Source organism: Leuciscus leuciscus (assembly GCF_965113295.1).
Source record: "Leuciscus leuciscus genome assembly, chromosome: 9".
Lineage (NCBI taxonomy): Eukaryota > Metazoa > Chordata > Actinopteri > Cypriniformes > Leuciscidae > Leuciscus > Leuciscus leuciscus.
Genome location: NC_138733.1, coordinates 21,647,968 through 21,667,408, shown reverse-complemented (window position 1 = coordinate 21,667,408; position 19,441 = coordinate 21,647,968). Strand labels below are relative to the sequence as shown.

Sequence of the window (19,441 nt, the reverse complement as noted above, 5' to 3'; positions counted from 1 at the left end):
TTCTTCCGACTTTTTTCATGCTTAGACTTTTTTCACTTAAATGTGTCTGCAAACTGGCAATGAAAGGATATATGCAGGATTTTGCATATATGAAAAACACTAACATGCTTCATTCTATTTTATCTTAATTATTTGTAGCTGAAAATAGTATATAGAAAATAACAATATATTGGGACCACTTTGGTTATTTTGATACTAGTTTCAATTTATATTTTGAATATAGTCATATTTCATACTGTATATTTTCAGTTATCAGCCATGAAAAAAAAAAAAAAAAATTGGATTATCATTTTGGTGAGAATTTTCATTGGCTTCCTATATATGCCAAATTAAGCATAAACATTTTATCCCATTTATCTCTTTTTCTTACGAGTGCTCCATCTCGCCCCAGTCTTTAGCAGTGTTGGGCAAGTTACTTAAAAAAAGTAATTAGTTATAGTTACTAGTTACTTCTCACAAAAAGTAACTGCGTTAGTAACTGAATTACATCATTACAAAAGTAACTAATTACCAGGGAAAGTAACTATTGCGTTACTTAAATTTTTTTTAAAAAAAGTTTAAATATAAGAAATTTCTTGGATACCCCCAATATGAAATGTTAAATGAATGAAATTGACACTAAATAGAACATCTTATTATTATAAAACATTGTACACTAATCTACACTATTTTAATGTTGCTGTGGGACAATGTGAGAGACACCTATTAATTTAAATATTAAAATAGTATCATTACTATAGTGCAACAATAAAACAATAGATGGTTTAGAACTTTTAATATTTATTGCACAGACCACAACTGGCCAACAAATAAGTCTAAAAATAAATTATGCTTCTTAAGAAATGTACCAAAAATAAATAAATAGTAGCCTAATAAAAATATACATACACATACACTAGTGCATATAATTAAAATGATAAAACTCACACACCTTTACAACTGGTAGACATTCTGTATAGCCTACTTGAAGTATTTTCTTCCTCACAATAGTAAGTTTAACAAAAAGAGCTTTCAATATAATACTGAACAATGTATCAACATAAATAATAATAATACAATATAATCTTTTGGGGGTTTATTTTTATAACCTACAGAGAACGTCATTATCAGAGGTTATTTTAGCCAAATTCTAGTCGTGTTTGCCGCACGTGCTCACAACCTTCAAACAAATAGGCCTATGTTTGAACGTTCCCTGCAGGTTATTTTGGAGTTTATGTTATATAAACTAATTAAAACATTGCATATGATACCAATATGCTACAGAGATTATTCAAATGCTGATATGTGTAATTTATTTATAAATAAAGTATTTATGCTCGGACACATTCGGTCTCTGTCGCGCACTGTCGAGCGCGTTCTCGGACACACTCGGTCTCTCTCGCGCACTGTCGAGCACGCTCGCGGCATTCGCCTCGCTTTTGTCGAGTCCCGCGCCTCATAAACACTCACACACCAGAGAAAAAACTTTGCAGCTCCTATGGCTGAGAGAGAGCCTACTCGGATGAAAACCGCTTCAGTGAGCTCAATTAAAGTAACGCCGCATTTTTATTGACAGTAACGGTAACGGCGTTGTAATGGAGGAAGCAGTAATTAGTTAGATTACTCGTTACTGAAAAAAATAACGCCGTTAGTAACGCCGTTTATTTATAACGCCGTTATTCCCATCACTGGTCTTTAGTTCAGCTGTGACTTTGCGTGACAAACTGCAAGACAGTGAATCATCTCGATATCATTTTTAGCACAGAGTCCGATAAGACAGGTCTTTTAAACAGGACAGCAGTGCTCTGTGCAGGCTTAGGCTAAAATTAAGCTGGATCATGATCAGATGATATGGGCTATGAGAAATGTTCAGTGATAAATCACCTCAAAGTGTCCTACTGTCTATGAAATGTCATAAATGTTTATTTTGTAATGACTAGGAGAGCCAGAAAACACTCATAATACACTCAATTTCGAGATGCATCAATATTAGAATTCTGTCTTATACTGATAATTTATTGATTTCTGTCAGGACCACCATCGTCAAATACGATTGACATTTAGCATAGTTAGGATTGGCGGTATGGTTCTGTTCTGGGCGAGAACTCCCTGTATAAGAGCAGGGAGAGCAGGAATAACCCCCCTTAGGGTAAACAGAACATAACCTACATTAATGTATTGCAGATATCATTAATTCAAGATTTTAAAATACAACATAATTCGAGAATTTATTCTGATTCAAGGGGAATCAGAATGCCATACTGACTGACGAGAGGAGGAGCTGGGGAGGGAGGAGGGTGATTAGCTCCTGAGAAACGCGACAGCTTCTGATAATACTGAAGGAGCTTATATATGTATACAGTGATAGGCGTCGTATTCCTATAGGTAGTGTTTTTAAAGATAAACTTTAAGCAAGTGTTAGATCATTTAAATGTAAAAATAGAAGTGAGCATGAAATGTTAAATATACAATCCTATGTAAATAAATAAAAATGATCGATAACTATTATGGTACCAGTATATTGTGCATCCCTAATTCCGATTCATCTTAAAGGTGTTCAGTGGAGTTCAGGTTTTTGCGCAGACCAAATAAATAAGTATAAATCAATCACTAATAAATCAAGGGAGCAAAACAAGGCCCCACATTATTAATGGGAAAAAATTCAAGCTAAACTGGCCATTGATGTTAGCAACACAGAACTGATGGTGGTTACTAAAGGGTTTACACAAGCTGTTTACACACGTTCAGCATCAGCGGTCCTGTGAAGATTTCTCATTAGGCGATAGGAAGTGGTTTTCTTGTTTTTCAGTAAATTTGGGAATACTTGGTTGTAATGATTTTCTGTTCTTTTTCCCCCTTCAATGCTTGATGTGGGCTGTTCTCGCTGACCTTGAGCTCTGTGCATGAAATTGTGTTGTTTTTATGTAAATATGTGTAACAATCAGTATTTTCTCTCTCTCTCTCTCTCTCTCTCTCTCTCTCTCTCTCTCTCTCTCTCTCTCTCTCTCTCTCTCTCTCTCTCTCTCTCTCTCTCTCTCTATCTCTCTCTCTCTCTCTCTCTCTCTCTCTCTCTCTAGCACTTAGAGTCTCGTTTGGAGTCTTTAGGCCGTTCGTTCACACGTGTGCTCCTGTCCGAGATCTTCCCCGGCAAGCTGGAGCTCCTGGCAGACGTGGACGCGTGAGTCTCTCCCCCATCTACATGCACACTCATGCTCTCCATTTCACACAATTAAACATTAGCTCATGTGCATCAGATTAAGAAGCTCCTCCATAAGGTGCAGATTCATCTGAGTTTCAGCATACCCTGAGGACAAGGCGAGGGCCAGAAGAAATATCACTGACAAATATGTCTGACAGGGTCAAAGGTTTTGTTAGTGAGGAGCTCCTCTGTGGCATATGTCTTATTGCTGTGTGTGGTGGGCTTTGAGATTATTGAAGTTCTGTGGAACAAAGGAGTTTTGTATGGGCCTTCTGTTTCAGTATATGTACAAAATGCTGTAAGTCATTTTTGTTGATGTTTCACAGGCCAGTGCGATAGAGGTGGTCATGGGAAACCTGGAAATATCAGAGAATTTTAAAATTGTCATTTGCAAGCTTTAAAAAGTAATGGGAATGAATGCAATCTTAATATAAAAATAAAAAAAATCATAAAACATTCATATATACATTTAATTTATTAAATTATAATAATCTAACACTGTTAATATAAAATAACAAAATAATTAAAATATTCCTTATTTTTTTCTTCTGTGGAACTGTTTTTGTCTGTATAATGAAAGTCAATGGGGTCCAAAACAGAATTGGACGCCATTGACTTTCATTAAATAGACATAAAAAAATAAAAACCTTTTTCAGAATATCTTCTTTTGTGTTGCACAGAAGAAAGAAATCTTTTAATTAATTAAATTAATAAAAATGTTGTTTATAAAACTGATCCCAAGAAATATGCTGATCACCTTGCAATGGATCCACTTCTCAAAATATAAAATCAGTATAATAGTATACTACAGTATACATTTTTATGTATAAAGGAGCATTTATTTTGTGTGTGAGAAATAGTTGGCATGATCTTATAAAGACTCCATAAATGTTTCCCAGACTGAATTATTAGCTTTTATTTGTACTGAAGCCAAATTGACCCCTGGGAATCAGAACCACTTAAAATACACTTAGATGTAAAACTTTAATAGTTTGAACATGGAACGTGCCCATATTGACTCTTTTTCGAGGAAGCCCTGCATTGTACCCTCCTAGCCCCCACTGCCTGCCCTCTGCCTCTGGGAATTGGAGAGGGGCAAGATAGCCTCCCTAAAATGAAGGAGTGGGTGAACGAGGGACAGAAAGGTCTGAGAGAGAATGAGGAGGTGGTGGAGGAAGGTGTTGAGGCTGTTAAAAATGAAACGAGAGTGAAACAACTCCTAGAGAGAGAAAAGATCAACCGCCCCCATCAATCGTGCCGCTCTCACGCCACATGATTGACACCCCATATGTAATCGAAGCATAACCATGACCAGAGGAAAGTTACACCTCCATCTCTCCTCCTCTCATTTCCTCCATTAATGTCAGTCGCTTGTGCCATGTCTGCTGCGGATTGGTGTCATCTTGGCAGAAATATGAGGATCTGAGCAGAGGAAGACATTTCAGTGCGTAACGTGAGTGTTGATTAATGCTGCACTGAATGTATATGACGTCCTGAAGAAGATAAGGAATGAAGCTCCAGTCTGCCAGAAGCCATCACTGTAATGAGAAGGTTAATCGAAATCACCAGCATTGAATTACCAGACCAGACAGAAGTGGACCTAAATATGATGCCTGGTAGGGCTGCACAATTAATTGACAAATTAATGAATCACACACATGTCCACAAGAAGTTAAAAATGAACGAGGTTTTCACTTCTGTTTGTGGTGGCACGCGAAAATGAACGCTAGACAGTCAAAAAGCTATGATAGTGCAGCAGATTAATGGCATATTTCAAGAGAATCGTTCAAATTGGTATAAAAGCATGAAATTTGGCACAGATACTCTCTAAGGGTCACTTTTTGGGGAAAAGGCGTTGGCCACCGAAAAATTCAACATGGCGGCCATTTTTTCAAGATGGCCGCTATTTCTATAAAATGCTCATTGTGTCAATTGTTAAAACAGTGATGTAGGCATAACATTTTGTGAAAATACTCTTCAGAATGTTTTTTTGGAAAACGGTGCTTGTCCCTCAAAAATTCAAGATGGCTACCAGTTTTCAAGATGGCCGCCATTTCTCTTGAATCCTTACATCTTTTTTTCAAATGGTGCTGCTATCATGAAATTTGGTACAAATATTCTTCAAGGAACATTATCATGGAAAAAGGTGTGTGCCGCTCAAATTCAAGATGGTGACCATTTTCAAGATGGCCACCATTTCTGTCAGAGCTCAATTTAATGTGTTAAGGAAGGTTTTGTTTAATAGAGTGAACGTCATTACACAACCAGGGCACACTGGTGACTTAACTGCTGTGGAACTCAGCATGGGGTTCAGTGTCAGCTGATCTAGTTTTACTTACACTGTAGTTCTTGACTAGTAGTAATAGTATAGCTAAGTTTAGTGTCCCAAATGCTGTCTACCAGCCCCTCATCAATTAGCTAGTAATAGATGTAGTTAGATAGCCGCACCTGAATTGACAGGTTGTGCCAGCGCGGGAGAGCCGAGCCAAGGGTAAGCACGGCAATACATGACTTGTTCATGTATGCTTACCTGGAAGGTGTACAGATCACACGGGACTTAAATGGCACTGGATGAATGATTGGGCTAGGTGTAGGTGACCCGTACCTAGTTGTATCCCATACCTGAATGTGTACTATGTCTATGATTGAGGTGGTAAAAGGATAACCCCTCGGCCTTAATCAGACAACAAACCCCCAAAATGGCAAATGAAAATCCCATGTCAGCCAAGAGGCCAACTGATTGGAAGAAATGTTGTCTTTGTCAGACAGACACAAAGGAAACCCTCCAATCACCACCTATCCATCATGTTTCTCAACATGATGGCTATAAAATGATTGCCACCAACATTCCACTCTTACACAAGATGAACAAAATGCCAATGACCCTGGACCTGGAACGACTGGATGAAGGTGGTGGTATAGAAGCTTTGAGAAGGAACCAAGCGAAGTATCACTACAATCGTCGACTTCGGTTCAACAACACAAAGTTACTTCGTGCCCAGAAGCAACAATCCGATGCTCAATGTAGTGAGATAGATGAAGGCCAAACAAAGCATCGCAGAACCATGATGCAGAAAAGTCTAGATGATCAGGTTTGCTTTCTTTGTGATAACATATCTCCTGAATCTGACCTACGTCAGGTAATGACACTGCAACTGAATGAGACTACATGAATGTGCACAAACACTGAATGATGCTAAATTATTGTCTCAACTAAGTGGTGCTGATGCCATTGCACAGGAGCTGAAATACCATAATTTGCGTCTCATTCATCTTTACAACAGAGAGAAACCTCAGAAGGCTTGAGAAAGAGTCACAGAGTGAAACGATTCAACCAGCCATCTTTCCTATGGCTCTTTCTGAACTGGTCACCTATATTGTTGAAACCAGTCTCAATTCTGATGGTCCTTCCGCCTTCCATCTCGCAGATACAGTGGGGAGAACAAGTATTTGATACACTTCTGATTTTGCAGGTTTTCCCACTTACAAAGCATGTAGAAGTCTGTAATTTTTATCCTATGTATTCTTCAACTGTGATGAACAGAATCTAAAACAAAAATCCAGAAAATCACATTGTATGATTTAAGTAATTAATTTGCATTTTATTGCAAGACATAAGTATTTGATACATCAGAAAAGCAGAACTTAATATTTGGTACAGAAACCTTTGTTTGCAATTACAGAGATCATTCGTTTCCTGTAGTTCTTGACCAGGTTTGCACACGCTGCAGCAGGGATTTTGGCACACTCCTCCAGACCTTCTCCAGATCCTTCAGGTTTCGGGGCTGTCGCTGGGCAATACAGACTTTCAGCTCCCTCCAAAGATTTTTTATTGGGTTCAGGTCTGGAGACTGGCTAGGCCACTCCAGGACCTTGAGATGCTTCTTACAGAGGTACTCCTTAGTTGCCCTGGCTGTGTGTTTCAGGTCGTTGTCATGCTGGAAGACCCAGCCACAACCTATCTTCAATGCTCTTACTGAGGGAAGGAGGTTGTTGGCCAAGATCTCGCGATACATGGCCCCATCCATCCTCCCCTCAATACGGTGCAGTCGTCCTGTCCCCTTTGCAGAAAAGCATCCCCAAAGAATGATGTTTCCACCTCCATGTTTCACGGTTGGGATGGTGCTCTTGGGGTTGTACTCATCCTCCTTCTTCCTCCAAACACGGCAAGTGGAGTTTAGACCAAAAAGCTCTATTTTTGTCTCATCAGACCACATGACCTTCTCCCATTCCTCCTCTGGATCATCCAGATGGTCATTGGCAAACTTCAGATGGGCCTGGACATGCACTGGCTTGAGCAGGGGGACCTTGCGTACGCTGTAGGATTTTAATCCATGATGGCGTAGTGTGTTACTAATAGTTTTCTTTGAGACTGTGGTCCCAGCTCTCTTCAGGTCATTGACCTGCCGCGTAGTTCTGGGCTGATCCCTCACCTTCCTCATGATCATTGATGCCCCACGAGGTGAGATCTTGCATGGTGCCCCAGACCGAGGGAGATTGACCGTCATCTTGAACTTCTTCCATTTTCTAATAATTGTGCCAACAGTTGTTGCCTTCTCACCAAGCTGCTTGCCTATTGTCCTGTAGCCCATTACACAGCTCTCTGGTCTTGGCCATTGTGGAGAGGTTGGAATCTGTTTGATTGAGTGTGTGGACAGGTGTCTTTTATACAGGTAACAAGTTCAAACAGGTGCAGTTAATACAGGTAATGAGTGGAGAACAGGAGGGCTTCTTAAAGAAAAACTAACAGGTCTGTGAGAGCCGGAATTCTTACTGGTTGGTAGGTGATCAAATACTTATGTCATGCAATAAAATGCAAATTAATTATTTAAAAATCATACAATGTGATTTTCTGGATTTTTGTTTTAGATTCCGTCTCTCACAGTTTCAGTGTACCTATGATAAAAATTACAGACCTCTACATGCTTTGTAAGTAGGAAAACCTTCAAAATCAGCAGTGTATCAAATACTTGTTCTCCCCACTGTATGTGCAACCTGTACCAGCAGCGTATCCTTTTTCTAACATTGGCACTTCCTCTCTGTGGACTACACCTTGCCGTGGTGGAGAGGCTTGTGTACTCCAATGAACCTGAGACCTATGCCGGCGGGGATTTTATATCCCTGGCAAGTTTAACTAAGCTGGACAGGTCAAAGGAGAGGAGGCAGACAAAGCAGACATTATGACTATTTGACAGAAATGGTGGCCATCTTGAAAATGGTGTCCATCCTGAATTTTTGAGTGGCACATACACTCTAAACAAAAATGGTGCTAAATAGCACTGAAAGTGGTTCATTGGCTTGTAATCATAGGGGAACCACTTTAAGTGCCATATAGCACCTACCTTTGTCAAATGGTGCTATGTAGAACCATAAGAGGTGCCATATAGCACCTTAACCACCCCAAAGAACCGCTAAAGAACCGCTGAAGAACCAAACTGGGCTTAACAGGTTCTTTAAATGGTAATGGTGCTATATAGCACCTTAACCACCGCAAAGAACCCCTGAAGAACCGCTGAAGAACCATTTTTTTTTTGTGTGTACCTTTTTCCAAAAGAGTGTTCCTTGAGTATTTCTGCCCAATTTTATGCTTGCATCACCATTTGAACACTTGAAATAATTAATATTCGACAGGAACGGTGGCCATCTTTAAAAATGGCGGCCATCTTGAATTTTTGAGGGACAAGCATCTTTTTCTATTAACATGTCCTTTAGAGAGTAATTGTATAAAATGTTATGCTTGGATCACTGTTTGAATAATTGATATAATAAGCATTGAATAGCAATGGCGGCCATTTTGAAAAATGGCCGCCATATTGAATTTTTGAGTGGCCAACGCCTTTTTCCAAAATAGTGGCCCTTAGAGAGTATCTGTGCCAAATGTCATGCTTCTATGCCAAAGTGAACGATTTTTTTACTAATCTGCTGCACTATGAAGCAAATCGGTAATCGTCATCATAAAATGTTGTAACTGATTCACTACACTCAGTCTGCTTGCTTACAGCCCAATATACACGAAAAGTGAATGATGCAACAAAACTAGAATTGCACCCATTATAGTCAGCAAAGCGTTGACTGTGTCTAGACAGCTTTGTTGATTACAATGAGATGGGAAACAAAGTCATTTTAATGTCAATTCCATTCATCAATTAGAATATCAAGGGAAATAATCAACAGCTATGATTGTTGTCAAACTGTGCTGCAGTAATTCCTAATTCAAGGCAGTCGGGTGTTTTCTAGCGTGGAGGAGGCTGTTTGTGGTGCCGTTGAGCCTGGAAATGTGGAGGCTAAACCAGCAGACCACAGCACTTGAAAATAGAATTCAACTTTAATACTCTGAGGTGTTTGTGGATGTTTTGGCTGGTGTGAAGTGTTTGATGTCTGCTGGGAAGGGTCATTTCTGTTATACAGTGCCTTTTGAAATATTTAACTTTTTGAAAAATTAATATGACTGTTTTGTAATATGTGGAAGTATATTTAATGGTAGACCATATATTCAGAGACATAGTGTTGACACGATGATACACTTAAAATGTAATAATTAACTTATTTACACATTGTCAAGAAATTTAGCAGGATGCCTGACAGGATGGAAATAAAGAGCTTGTTAATAAAGACATTACATAAGGATTGTCTTATGAGATGTTGATGGTATACTTTGAATACTGAATTTTTTACAGGATAGGATGTTAAGACAGACTGACACCTCAGGAAAAAACTACATTTTATTATATTTATTATATTTAAATGTTGACAGATAACATATTGTACTTGTGATAGTGATTAAAAAAATAGATATTCCTTTTTAATAAAAAAATTTAAAAGATATTTCATATTTTTGACATGACTTACAAGACATACACTACCATTCAAAAGTTTTGGGTCAGGAAGATTTTTTAAATGTTTTTCAAACATTTTCAAACACCAATCGTCTGCCTTGCCCACCCAATCAGAATTTTGTCACGGATAGTGTTTTTTTTTTTTATGATTTCATTTGTCCTTTGATTAAAAACAGTCTGAGGTGGGCTGTGTTGAGAAGTTTGATGAAGGGCTGTAGAACGCCCTAACCAATCAAAAAATAACACCAGAAAATTGATATATTTTTCTTTTATTAGCTGAAAGGAATGATGTGGCACAGCATACACTTAAGAGGCGGCATCAGTCTGTATCAGAAAATGTTCTGCATAACAGGATTGGCCCAAAGGCCTGAAGGTGTATCTCAATAGAAACCCTTACAAAAATAAACCATGGTTTTACTACATTAACCATAATTTTTAACCATGGTATTTGTAGTAAAACCGTGGTTATAAAAACGATAATCAATCCGCCAAAAAAAACATGGTTGCTACACTTTTACTGTAATAAAACCATGGTTACATTTTGTAAGGAAATGCTAGAAAGAAATGTTGGGAGAGTGACTTGTTTGTTCTATCTCTCTCACAATTCAGATCAGCATCTTGCATCCATCATTTTGTTTGAGAGCAGACAACCTCTGGGCAGTGATTTACATCCAGGGAGGTCGTTCCAGACAGGGCAAGATACCTACATAAAATCTGTGATCTTACCAGTGGTGCAAAACAGTGTATATACACTTTCTGTGAGCATGGATTTTAGCTAAACTCAGAAACTTTGAGAGCTTGTGTGAGCCAGCCCACACTAAAGAATCGTGTTTCCACACAAGCACAGACACGATACCACATCAAAATTATACTATATTACATATCACATTATGTAACTGAAGCTATAAATGTTCAACCTAAACATTTCTAAACTTTGTTTGCCTTTTCAGCTTGCAGTTAGCTGACAAAGTAGCCTGATAGCTTAGCAAAATGCTAACAAGAAAAACATTTTGATTAGCTAAATACAATAACAATGTTGTAGTGTGTGACAGGTTCAGATTTTACAAACAGCTACTTTTAAGGATCCAAGGGAGTAGTATTTTGCACGGCACACTTTAACGGATTAGCTCTTACTCTATTTTTACGCTAATTGTTGTTGTTGCTGTTAGCTGTTGAGGATTAGGGCAAAAACCTTTGATTACAATAGAAGATATTTGATTTATCGCACTTTATCATGCCTTGTTAGGACAAGGTTTAACAGTTAACAGCGACTGATTGAAAGTATAACCCTTTGAAGCCTACTGAATCATAATGGATTTTGAATTTCTATGGCCTGTAAGTTATCAACATGATCAAAACTTTGCTGAAAAACCTGTTGTACACAATCTACTAAATGCCTTCTGTCGTCAGATTAATAGTTTATACGTTTTAAGTACTTTACTTTACTTTTAAGTAAAAGGCCTTTTTAAGTATAATTCTAAAATTGGTACTAGTGTTTATTTGTTTTTTTTGTTGTGCAATCCTTAATGATTTTTTTTTAAGTAAAATTGAGAATATTTTTGTTTTGTTAGTGATATTTTACGATAAACATTTACTGGACCGAAACTTTTTTGAGGTTTATTTGATTATTACATTAGTTTTAGAAAAATCCTGTTTTAATGTATCAAATATGATACAACAGGCTTTTGAGGAACGTTTATTCATTATATGTTTTGCCCCCACAATAAAAAAAAAACAGATCTTTGATCATAAACTAAGTATTTAGAAAGTATTTAAATATCATCTTACTGACACATTATTGGAAGATTTAGAGTGACAACTGATGCATGTCAACTGATCTCATTGATTACATTAAAAGCTGCAATCTGCATCTGCACCAAATTGCATTTTTTTTCTCAGTTTGGGCCTAAAAGTGCCTAAAAGACTAAAAGTGTATCAAATATAATACTCAAAAAAAGAAGAAAAAAAACACGTTTGAAAACGTTTTTTTTTTTTTATGTTATTTCAAATGCCAGGCTTTACAAGGCAATTAGCTAACCTGTGTCTACTTGCTCGTACATCTAAACCAAAGCCAGAGGTTGTCTTTAGAAAAACTTCAGAAAACGTTTCCTTGCAGCGTTCACCGGCGTATATATGTGCCCTTTATTGTAAGCCTAATGTAATTACACATCTCTGTTGGCTTTAAGTGATGTTTGAAGGCACCGGTGCCTATTTCCCTGTGGATCGGAAAGGTTAATTGTGCTATTGTATGCTGCAGGTCGAGTGGCTAATTAAAATCCATTATTTCCACACCGAGCGAGGAGAGGTGGCTTGGGCTTCTTCTCCCAGCATCAGGAAAACCCCCCTGCAGTCATCGCAGACCTCCCGTTCCTTTTCCTCCTCCAATTAGACTCTTTGATGTAAAGTCTCAACCCCCCCCCCCCACCCACCCCCACCTTCAGGCGACAGTTAGGGGATCAGCAGGAATATGCCCTCATCAGGTCTGCCTTCACATGCTGATAGGGCCATTTCAGAGGAAGCAAAACAGGCATCATTACAAGTCTTTGACCTCTCCTCTCATCCACGTAGCTGAAGTGGATTGGGAGAATGGGCTTGATGCGGCCAGACGGAGGAGTGTGTCTCTGCCCGTATGGCTCCCTGCAGCGAGGGCTGTCTCAGGCGAGGGGACAGATGCTGGCTCTGAAAAGCCTGTAAATTGAATTTGGTGGCGTGCTGAGGTTCCCGATGCAGCCTCAACCCTCCTGCATATTTGAAATCCAATTCTGATGCAGATACTAAGTTGATATTTGCCTTTACCACCCAATCTTTATTTCTGTCTCTCTTTCTCTGTCTGTCTTGAGCTAGACTTCTAAGGAAGACAAACTTTCCAGCTATTATAATGAACTATGAAGTAAATTGTGTTCTGTCAGAATCCATAGCATGTTATGATTTGCTGTCAATGAAAAAAGTTTCTTTTTTTTTTTTTTGTCCATTAGGTAGTTATAGCATCTACCAGCCAAACTTTGAACCCTTGGTGTTGCCACACAAATGCATGTGCACTAGTGCGTTTTTGTTTTAAAACGCATAACTTTTGCTATGGTTACGCCTGGCATCAACACTACTCCGGAGTTTGTGGCTGCCCTCATTCGCACCCTGATTGGTTCTTCTGGATCATTGCATATCCTTCCCTGAATTGTCAAGCCCCTGTCATATGACCATTATGGCAATAACAGATCAGTCTCGACGAACGTGTAAACAATAATATGGAGACGGGACTGCAAGCTTTGCTGACTTTGTTGTCTTTTTTAGCAGCCATTGTGGAATTAAACTCTGCATTTTATAATACTGCAGCTGTCTACACATGCAAGAGGCAAGCTATTATTAGAGCAGTCTGCAACAAATCTCATCAAGCGGTGCAAGCCCTGCATGAATGGTCATGTGACGTGTTTTCGGTCGTGTAGTGTGGATGGAGATCTTTTCTGAAACAGTGAAAATGCCAATATAGGGACGAGGATCGTTTTCATTTTAAAATGCCATGTTAAAACGAAAACTCACTAGTGTGGACAGAGCCTAAGACTAGTGTCTAGTGTCAGATGGCCTTCTTATGCTTGCAACTGTCAACTGCCAAACATGACATCAAAAACTGTGGTTGGTCTTGTACAGCCCCTTCCTGTGGGTGATTTTTGGCCAGAGTTAACAATGTGGGGTAGACTTTATACCGATCAAATGTCTGACACTGTGAGACTAACCAAATTCCCACACACAGTAGTCAAATAAGGCAGCTGTTGCTTGAGTCTGTTTAACTAAAACAAACTTGTGCCTATCGCTTAATCTTAATCTTCAAGGAAAGGGTTTCAGTAAAGTCATTCATTAATTTACCTTTGGGGGTGTGTGGATCATTTGGCAACAGGCATACCATGATGGAACCCCTGGAGCAACTAAGGATTGAGAGTAACGCTCAAGGCTGAGATTAGAGGGGTCATGAGAACCAGTGGCTGTGGCAAACATCTGTGGATTCACTAACAAGATTCAAACCAGCAACACTATGATTTGCATTATGGATCTATTACTCACTAAAACATTTTTAACCCAATTATAAGTGTTCAAACTGAAGCTACAGTCAGTCCTGCCATTTGTTTAGCTGTGTTTACACCTGGTATTAAGATGTTTTGGTCGATCCAACCACAAGTAATTATCCCTTAGGTAGTTCACTCACGGCTCTTCCTTGATTCCTTCTGCGCTTCCTGGTGTTTTTTATTTTTGTTTAACTGTTTGTCTGTGCACATGCATCAGTCATATTTCATAATGTCACAACCTCTTTATAGTGACTCAACAGCAAACCTGCTGTTAATTAAATAATTTGTTAAATACAGTAACAAACACACACATATAAATATAATGATTAAATATGTATAATATTTATATATGATATATAAATACATATATTTATATACCTGTATGAGATTTCCTTCTATTTTTTGATGCAAGAGTGCGTCCTTTGTTAAAGCCTACTTATAGTACATTTATGTGTTCTTGTCAGTTTCCCAAGTGTGGAGTTTAGCTGCAGGTGTGCGGAGTGAATGTTCTCTTACATTAGGCATCCGAATACCCACAATTCCTGCTCCAGTGCTTCTGTATTCATAACACACATTCTAAAGACAAATGCACTTTCTTTAGACACACTTTCGCTTTGCCTGCCAACGATCACTCATACTGTTGCTCATGTGACTCTCTGAGCCCTCCCTAGCCTCTAATGTCACTGTTATTCTTTTCTGTCCTTCTGTCCCTCTCTCTCTCTCTCTCTCTCTCGCTCTCTCTCTCTCTCCTCTCTCTCTCTCTCTCTCTCTCTCTCTCTCTCTCTCTCTCTCTCTCTCTCTCTCTCTCTCTCTCTCTCGCTCTGTCTCTCTCTGTCGTCTTCTCTCTCTCTCTCTCTGCCGCCCAGTCTGGCTGCTATGTAGGGTAGCTCCGTGGAGACTAGGGCATTGCAGTGCCGTTGTTTTTGCTCACCTAACCTTTCTTATCGCTGCCTCTTTCTCACCTCAACCCTCTTTCCTTTTTTTTCCTCCTCTCCCCACTCTTTCTTTATTTTATTTGACTCCATGCTTGTCTAAATAATAATGCTTTGCAGGGAAGCTTTAGGGGAGTGCAGATTTACTCTCATATTTACAGAAGAGAGCATCAGCACTGCACATCAATGCAGTTCATATTCACATTCACATTCTCCCTGCGAGCTGAACTGTGCTCTGCTTCCCCAAGTGTGTGTGTTTCTTGCTTTTCCTTCACATAGTACGAGGCAATTTGATGTTGTTTAAAAAAAAAAAAAAAAAAAATTCAGTGATTAAAATAAAAGTGGAGCTTTTGTATATATTTAGTTCTCCAACTACTAACTGAAATCGGTATAGTAAAACTTTAATACACATACATTAAGTCTGTAGAAATAAAAATAAAATAAAAAGATAATAAATTACTATAAAAAAACTATAATTAATACTAAATAAATAATACTAAAATAATACATTTGATTTCATTTCGAAATATTTCAGTATTTATTTATTATTATTTATTATCGATGGGTCTCAGTGGTTCATAATCTAGATTATCTATATATGTTGTTTATAAACTAGTTTATTTTTGCATAGTCATAATTAATGGTTACAATATGCAAATTACAGTGAACATGAAATCATAAATGTATTTGCTTTCTTAAACACGTTCCGGGTCTTATTGTGATCCATTCATCAGTGCATATATATATTTACACTTATGTTTTCATCTCCAAAATGACTTGCATTCTGATGTCATTTTTTAACACTGTCTTCGACCAATCACAGTGAGGAGACCACACCCCCTTTCAGTTATAACAAAATTCCCCAAGGACACTTTATATATCATTCTTTATAACAAACCCACTCTGTATTTACTGTATTTACAAGTTTTAGTTGTTGAATGAAAAGCTCTGCATTTTGTACGCACTCTGAAATAATCCCATAACTCAAGTAAAATGGTTTGCAAACATTTAAATTTTGACTACTTTGTTTCTCTCTCTCTCTCTCTCTCTCTCTCTCTCTCTCTCTCTCTCTCTCTCTCTCTCTCTCTCTCTCTCTTTATATAGGTGGGTGCAGATTGCTTGCCCTCGCCTCTCCATCGACTGGGGAACGGCTTTCTCCAAACCCCTGCTGTCTCCATATGAGGTACTCGAGACTTGCATGCACACAGCACAGTCCTCCATCTACTATACTTTACTATGAAAGAGAAGACAAAGACCTATACTGACCATAAGAAACTTAATCTCCCTTAAAGGTGCATTGCGCAAGTCTCTGAGTTTTTGCAGAACTATGCCCCCTCTGGCGGCAAGCGAAACTGTAACAACAAAAGTTTTCTTTTTTTTTTTTATCTTACGTGGAGTTTGCGTTGGTGTTTGAAATGAACTACAAGCCGGTCTCGTAGAATCCATCTTCTACGGAGAATGGCGGCGAATACACAAACCTGCCAGATAGCCAGGTGAGCGTGCCGTGAACGCGCATGACGTCACGCCCAGTCTCAAATTACGACCCGAATCCCTCTTATTTATTTTACTGTACAGGATTATAGAGACAATCGCAGTGATCAGAGAAGGGCTCATTCAGCCCATCAGGCAATTGTTTAAGCATGTATGGGTTAGAAAACGGGTATTTTTAATATGAAAAGTTGCGCAATGCACCTTTAACACAAGGCACACATAGCTGCACATCCACTGCAGGTGTTCACTGCAGTGCCTTGGGGACATAAAGGCTCTGAATGCATTTGTGTACAACGTGTGTATGTGTTTGCACTTGCAAACAAACATCTATGCACACACCTTCGTGCTATGTGAAGGAACAGGGTTTGTTTACTCACCATCTCTACTCCTCAGAGACGGGCAGGATGAGCTGGCCAGCTCAGGGTGGAACAGTAGCTCCTCCCACTGGCCGACTGGCTGCAGCGCCTCTCCAAACATGTCTTTCTCCCTCACATCACCAGAAGCTTGTGCTCATCTTGATTCATGTCATGCCAAAACAGGACTTAGCCAGAATCACACACCAAGCGTTTTTCCTGGGATAGGTGTCTCAGTTAAATCCCTATTCCCCATTCCCAGATGCAAAACAAGAACATCTGGCGGGTTTTATCTGCAGATAGACCTCATTAGGATTCCTGTTTCTCTTTTCGCTTAGTCCACCAGGAATATCACAAGCATAATGTAGTGGTGGTTGACTGATGGGATTTTCTGTGGCTGATACCAAAATCTATACTGATATCTTGAGATCGAGGATCTTGAGATCGAGGTGTCCGATAGCCGATATAATGCTAATGTTCGTGATATTTTTATTCACCAAGGATTCTTTGTTTACTGTGATTTTTGATAATATAATTTACATGTAACATAAAAGTAATGTTACAAATTACTTTACTTACTTTTTATTAATGCAAATAACACATGTAAAATTGTAAGTCATAACTAAAATATGTATTATAATTTCTTAAATGAATTATACATGAAGTAAATATAAATAAATAAATAAAAATTCAGGTATAAATTGGAATAACTTTTGTTTTGCTTTATATTTATCAATAGGGTTCCAAAAAAAAAATGAAGCAGCACAACTGTTTCCAAGTAAGGGGTCCATAAGGAGTAATGTATGATGAAAATTCAGCTTTTAATCACAGAAATAAATTATATTTTAAAGTATATTAAAATAGAAAACCATTATTTTAAATTGTAATCATATTTTACAATATTGTTGTTGTTTTTTTGTTTTGTTTTTTTGTATCAAATAAATGCAGGCCTGATGAGCATAAGAGACTTCCAAAAACATAAAAAATAGTAATGTTTCCAAACTGTAGGCTATATCACTATAGCCACTGTAGCACTTCCCATGAGTTTGATTGAATTACAATCAAACAATTTCCACACCACCTCAACATCTCAATCTTAGATTCAGCCATCCGTAATAATTGTTTGCCATGTGTTATCTCTATGTTCTTTATCCTGTTCTAAACCCCTTTTCTGCTCATTTGCCAGATCAGATGTGACTCTTCCTTTGAAACTCTGCCTAAAGGTCAGAAGCTAGTGTTTAGTGTGAACTGTTCACTGAAGCTGCCAGCTGAGACTCTACTTCAGGCTCTGGTGTGCTTGTCCTCTTGTTGTTGTGCATCTGGGCCATTCATTTCTCTCTCTGTCCTGGTTAGAACCAGTTTGCTGTCTTTGTTCAAGACAGTAGTGCATGAAATAGCCTTCATCTCTTAAAATAAACATGCTGTTTCTTGAAATGTGTTGGTTTTGGTCAGTTTTAAAACTAAAATGTGAAATTGTGCAGTGACTTGAAAGAAATGAGATGATGTTTGGCTGTTTCCACACTTAACCATTCGCAACTCTGCCTATAAAAAGGTTCCTTGAGTGACAATCAGCACATTAGAAGGATTATTTAATACAAGGTTTACTTAGCAGATGGAAGTAATGACAACTAAAAATTTTCATGTGAAAAAGAAAGGACACCCAATTGAATTTTATGGTTTTACATATCAGGACATAATAAAAAACCATCTGGTTCTAGGCAGGTCTTAAAATGAGATGAACAGCAACGCATGACATATTACACCTATACATTATATTTACTTAAATTCACTATGTGCAGTATCCATTGACAATGCTGTTGACTTCATTCTGCCACGAGAAGAATCTTCCACTTCTGTTAATCGGCCAAGCAGAAATGGTTCCCTATCAGTCAGTCACTCTCAACGTACGTCGGACCGACTAATAGGAATCTCGCTAGAGAGCCCAATCTACTTCGAGTGAAACTAAACGAGCCAATGCACATTGGCGTACAATCATTTGCCATCAGCTCTTCAGCCACACAGCGCGGGTATATAATGAGTAGCAGGTGCGATTGCACTTCAGCTTTTTGCTTCGGAGCTGAGCGTTTCTATGCTGTTTAATATACTGAGTGATCAAACAACGAGCAAGCTCTTCAGGACGATCTCTCGTGTCTGGTGCGGGCGATGCAGCGGGGTAGACTTTTTCTTTCTGTCTTTTGTTTTTGTTTACTGAGCAAAACAAAAAGGCTGTTTTCACAGCTGGTAATGGTGCGCCAAGAGCACTGAATAGCCGTTCTTAGTGCTGGTAAGACCGGCGTGAAGAGAGACAGCGCACGACAGGTTGCACATTTCCTGTCTGTGTCCACTGTGACCGTTCCCCTGCGTGCTTCAGTACCAAGGAGAGCATTCCCCTGAAAGAGCTTATATGGGTGTGAGTTACGTCTTTCTAAAGATGACATTGCAGACCTAGACATTCCACCCGTGTTTCCGGATGCGGTCGTCTCCTGTCCTCACTGACGGCCACGATCACTGTCTCGCATGCCTGGAAAACATGTGAAATTGTTTTTGTGGGTGGTTCATGTTTTCGCACAGGAACATGACTACGTCGGTACGCCGG

At 38.7% G+C, this 19,441-nt stretch overlaps 1 protein-coding gene across 2 annotated transcripts in view; it reads left to right on the top strand.

Moving 5' to 3' along the window:
* dph1 (diphthamide biosynthesis 1) overlaps window positions 1-19,441 on the top strand; it is a 108,707-nt gene that overhangs the window by 77,926 nt on the left and 11,340 nt on the right. For both annotated transcript variants that reach the window (XM_082180556.1, XM_082180555.1), the window contains exons 9-10: window positions 3,057-3,157; window positions 16,106-16,184. In XM_082180556.1, the coding sequence (XP_082036682.1) occupies window positions 3,057-3,157; window positions 16,106-16,184 (180 nt within the window). The remainder of the gene's footprint in view (window positions 1-3,056; window positions 3,158-16,105; window positions 16,185-19,441) is intronic.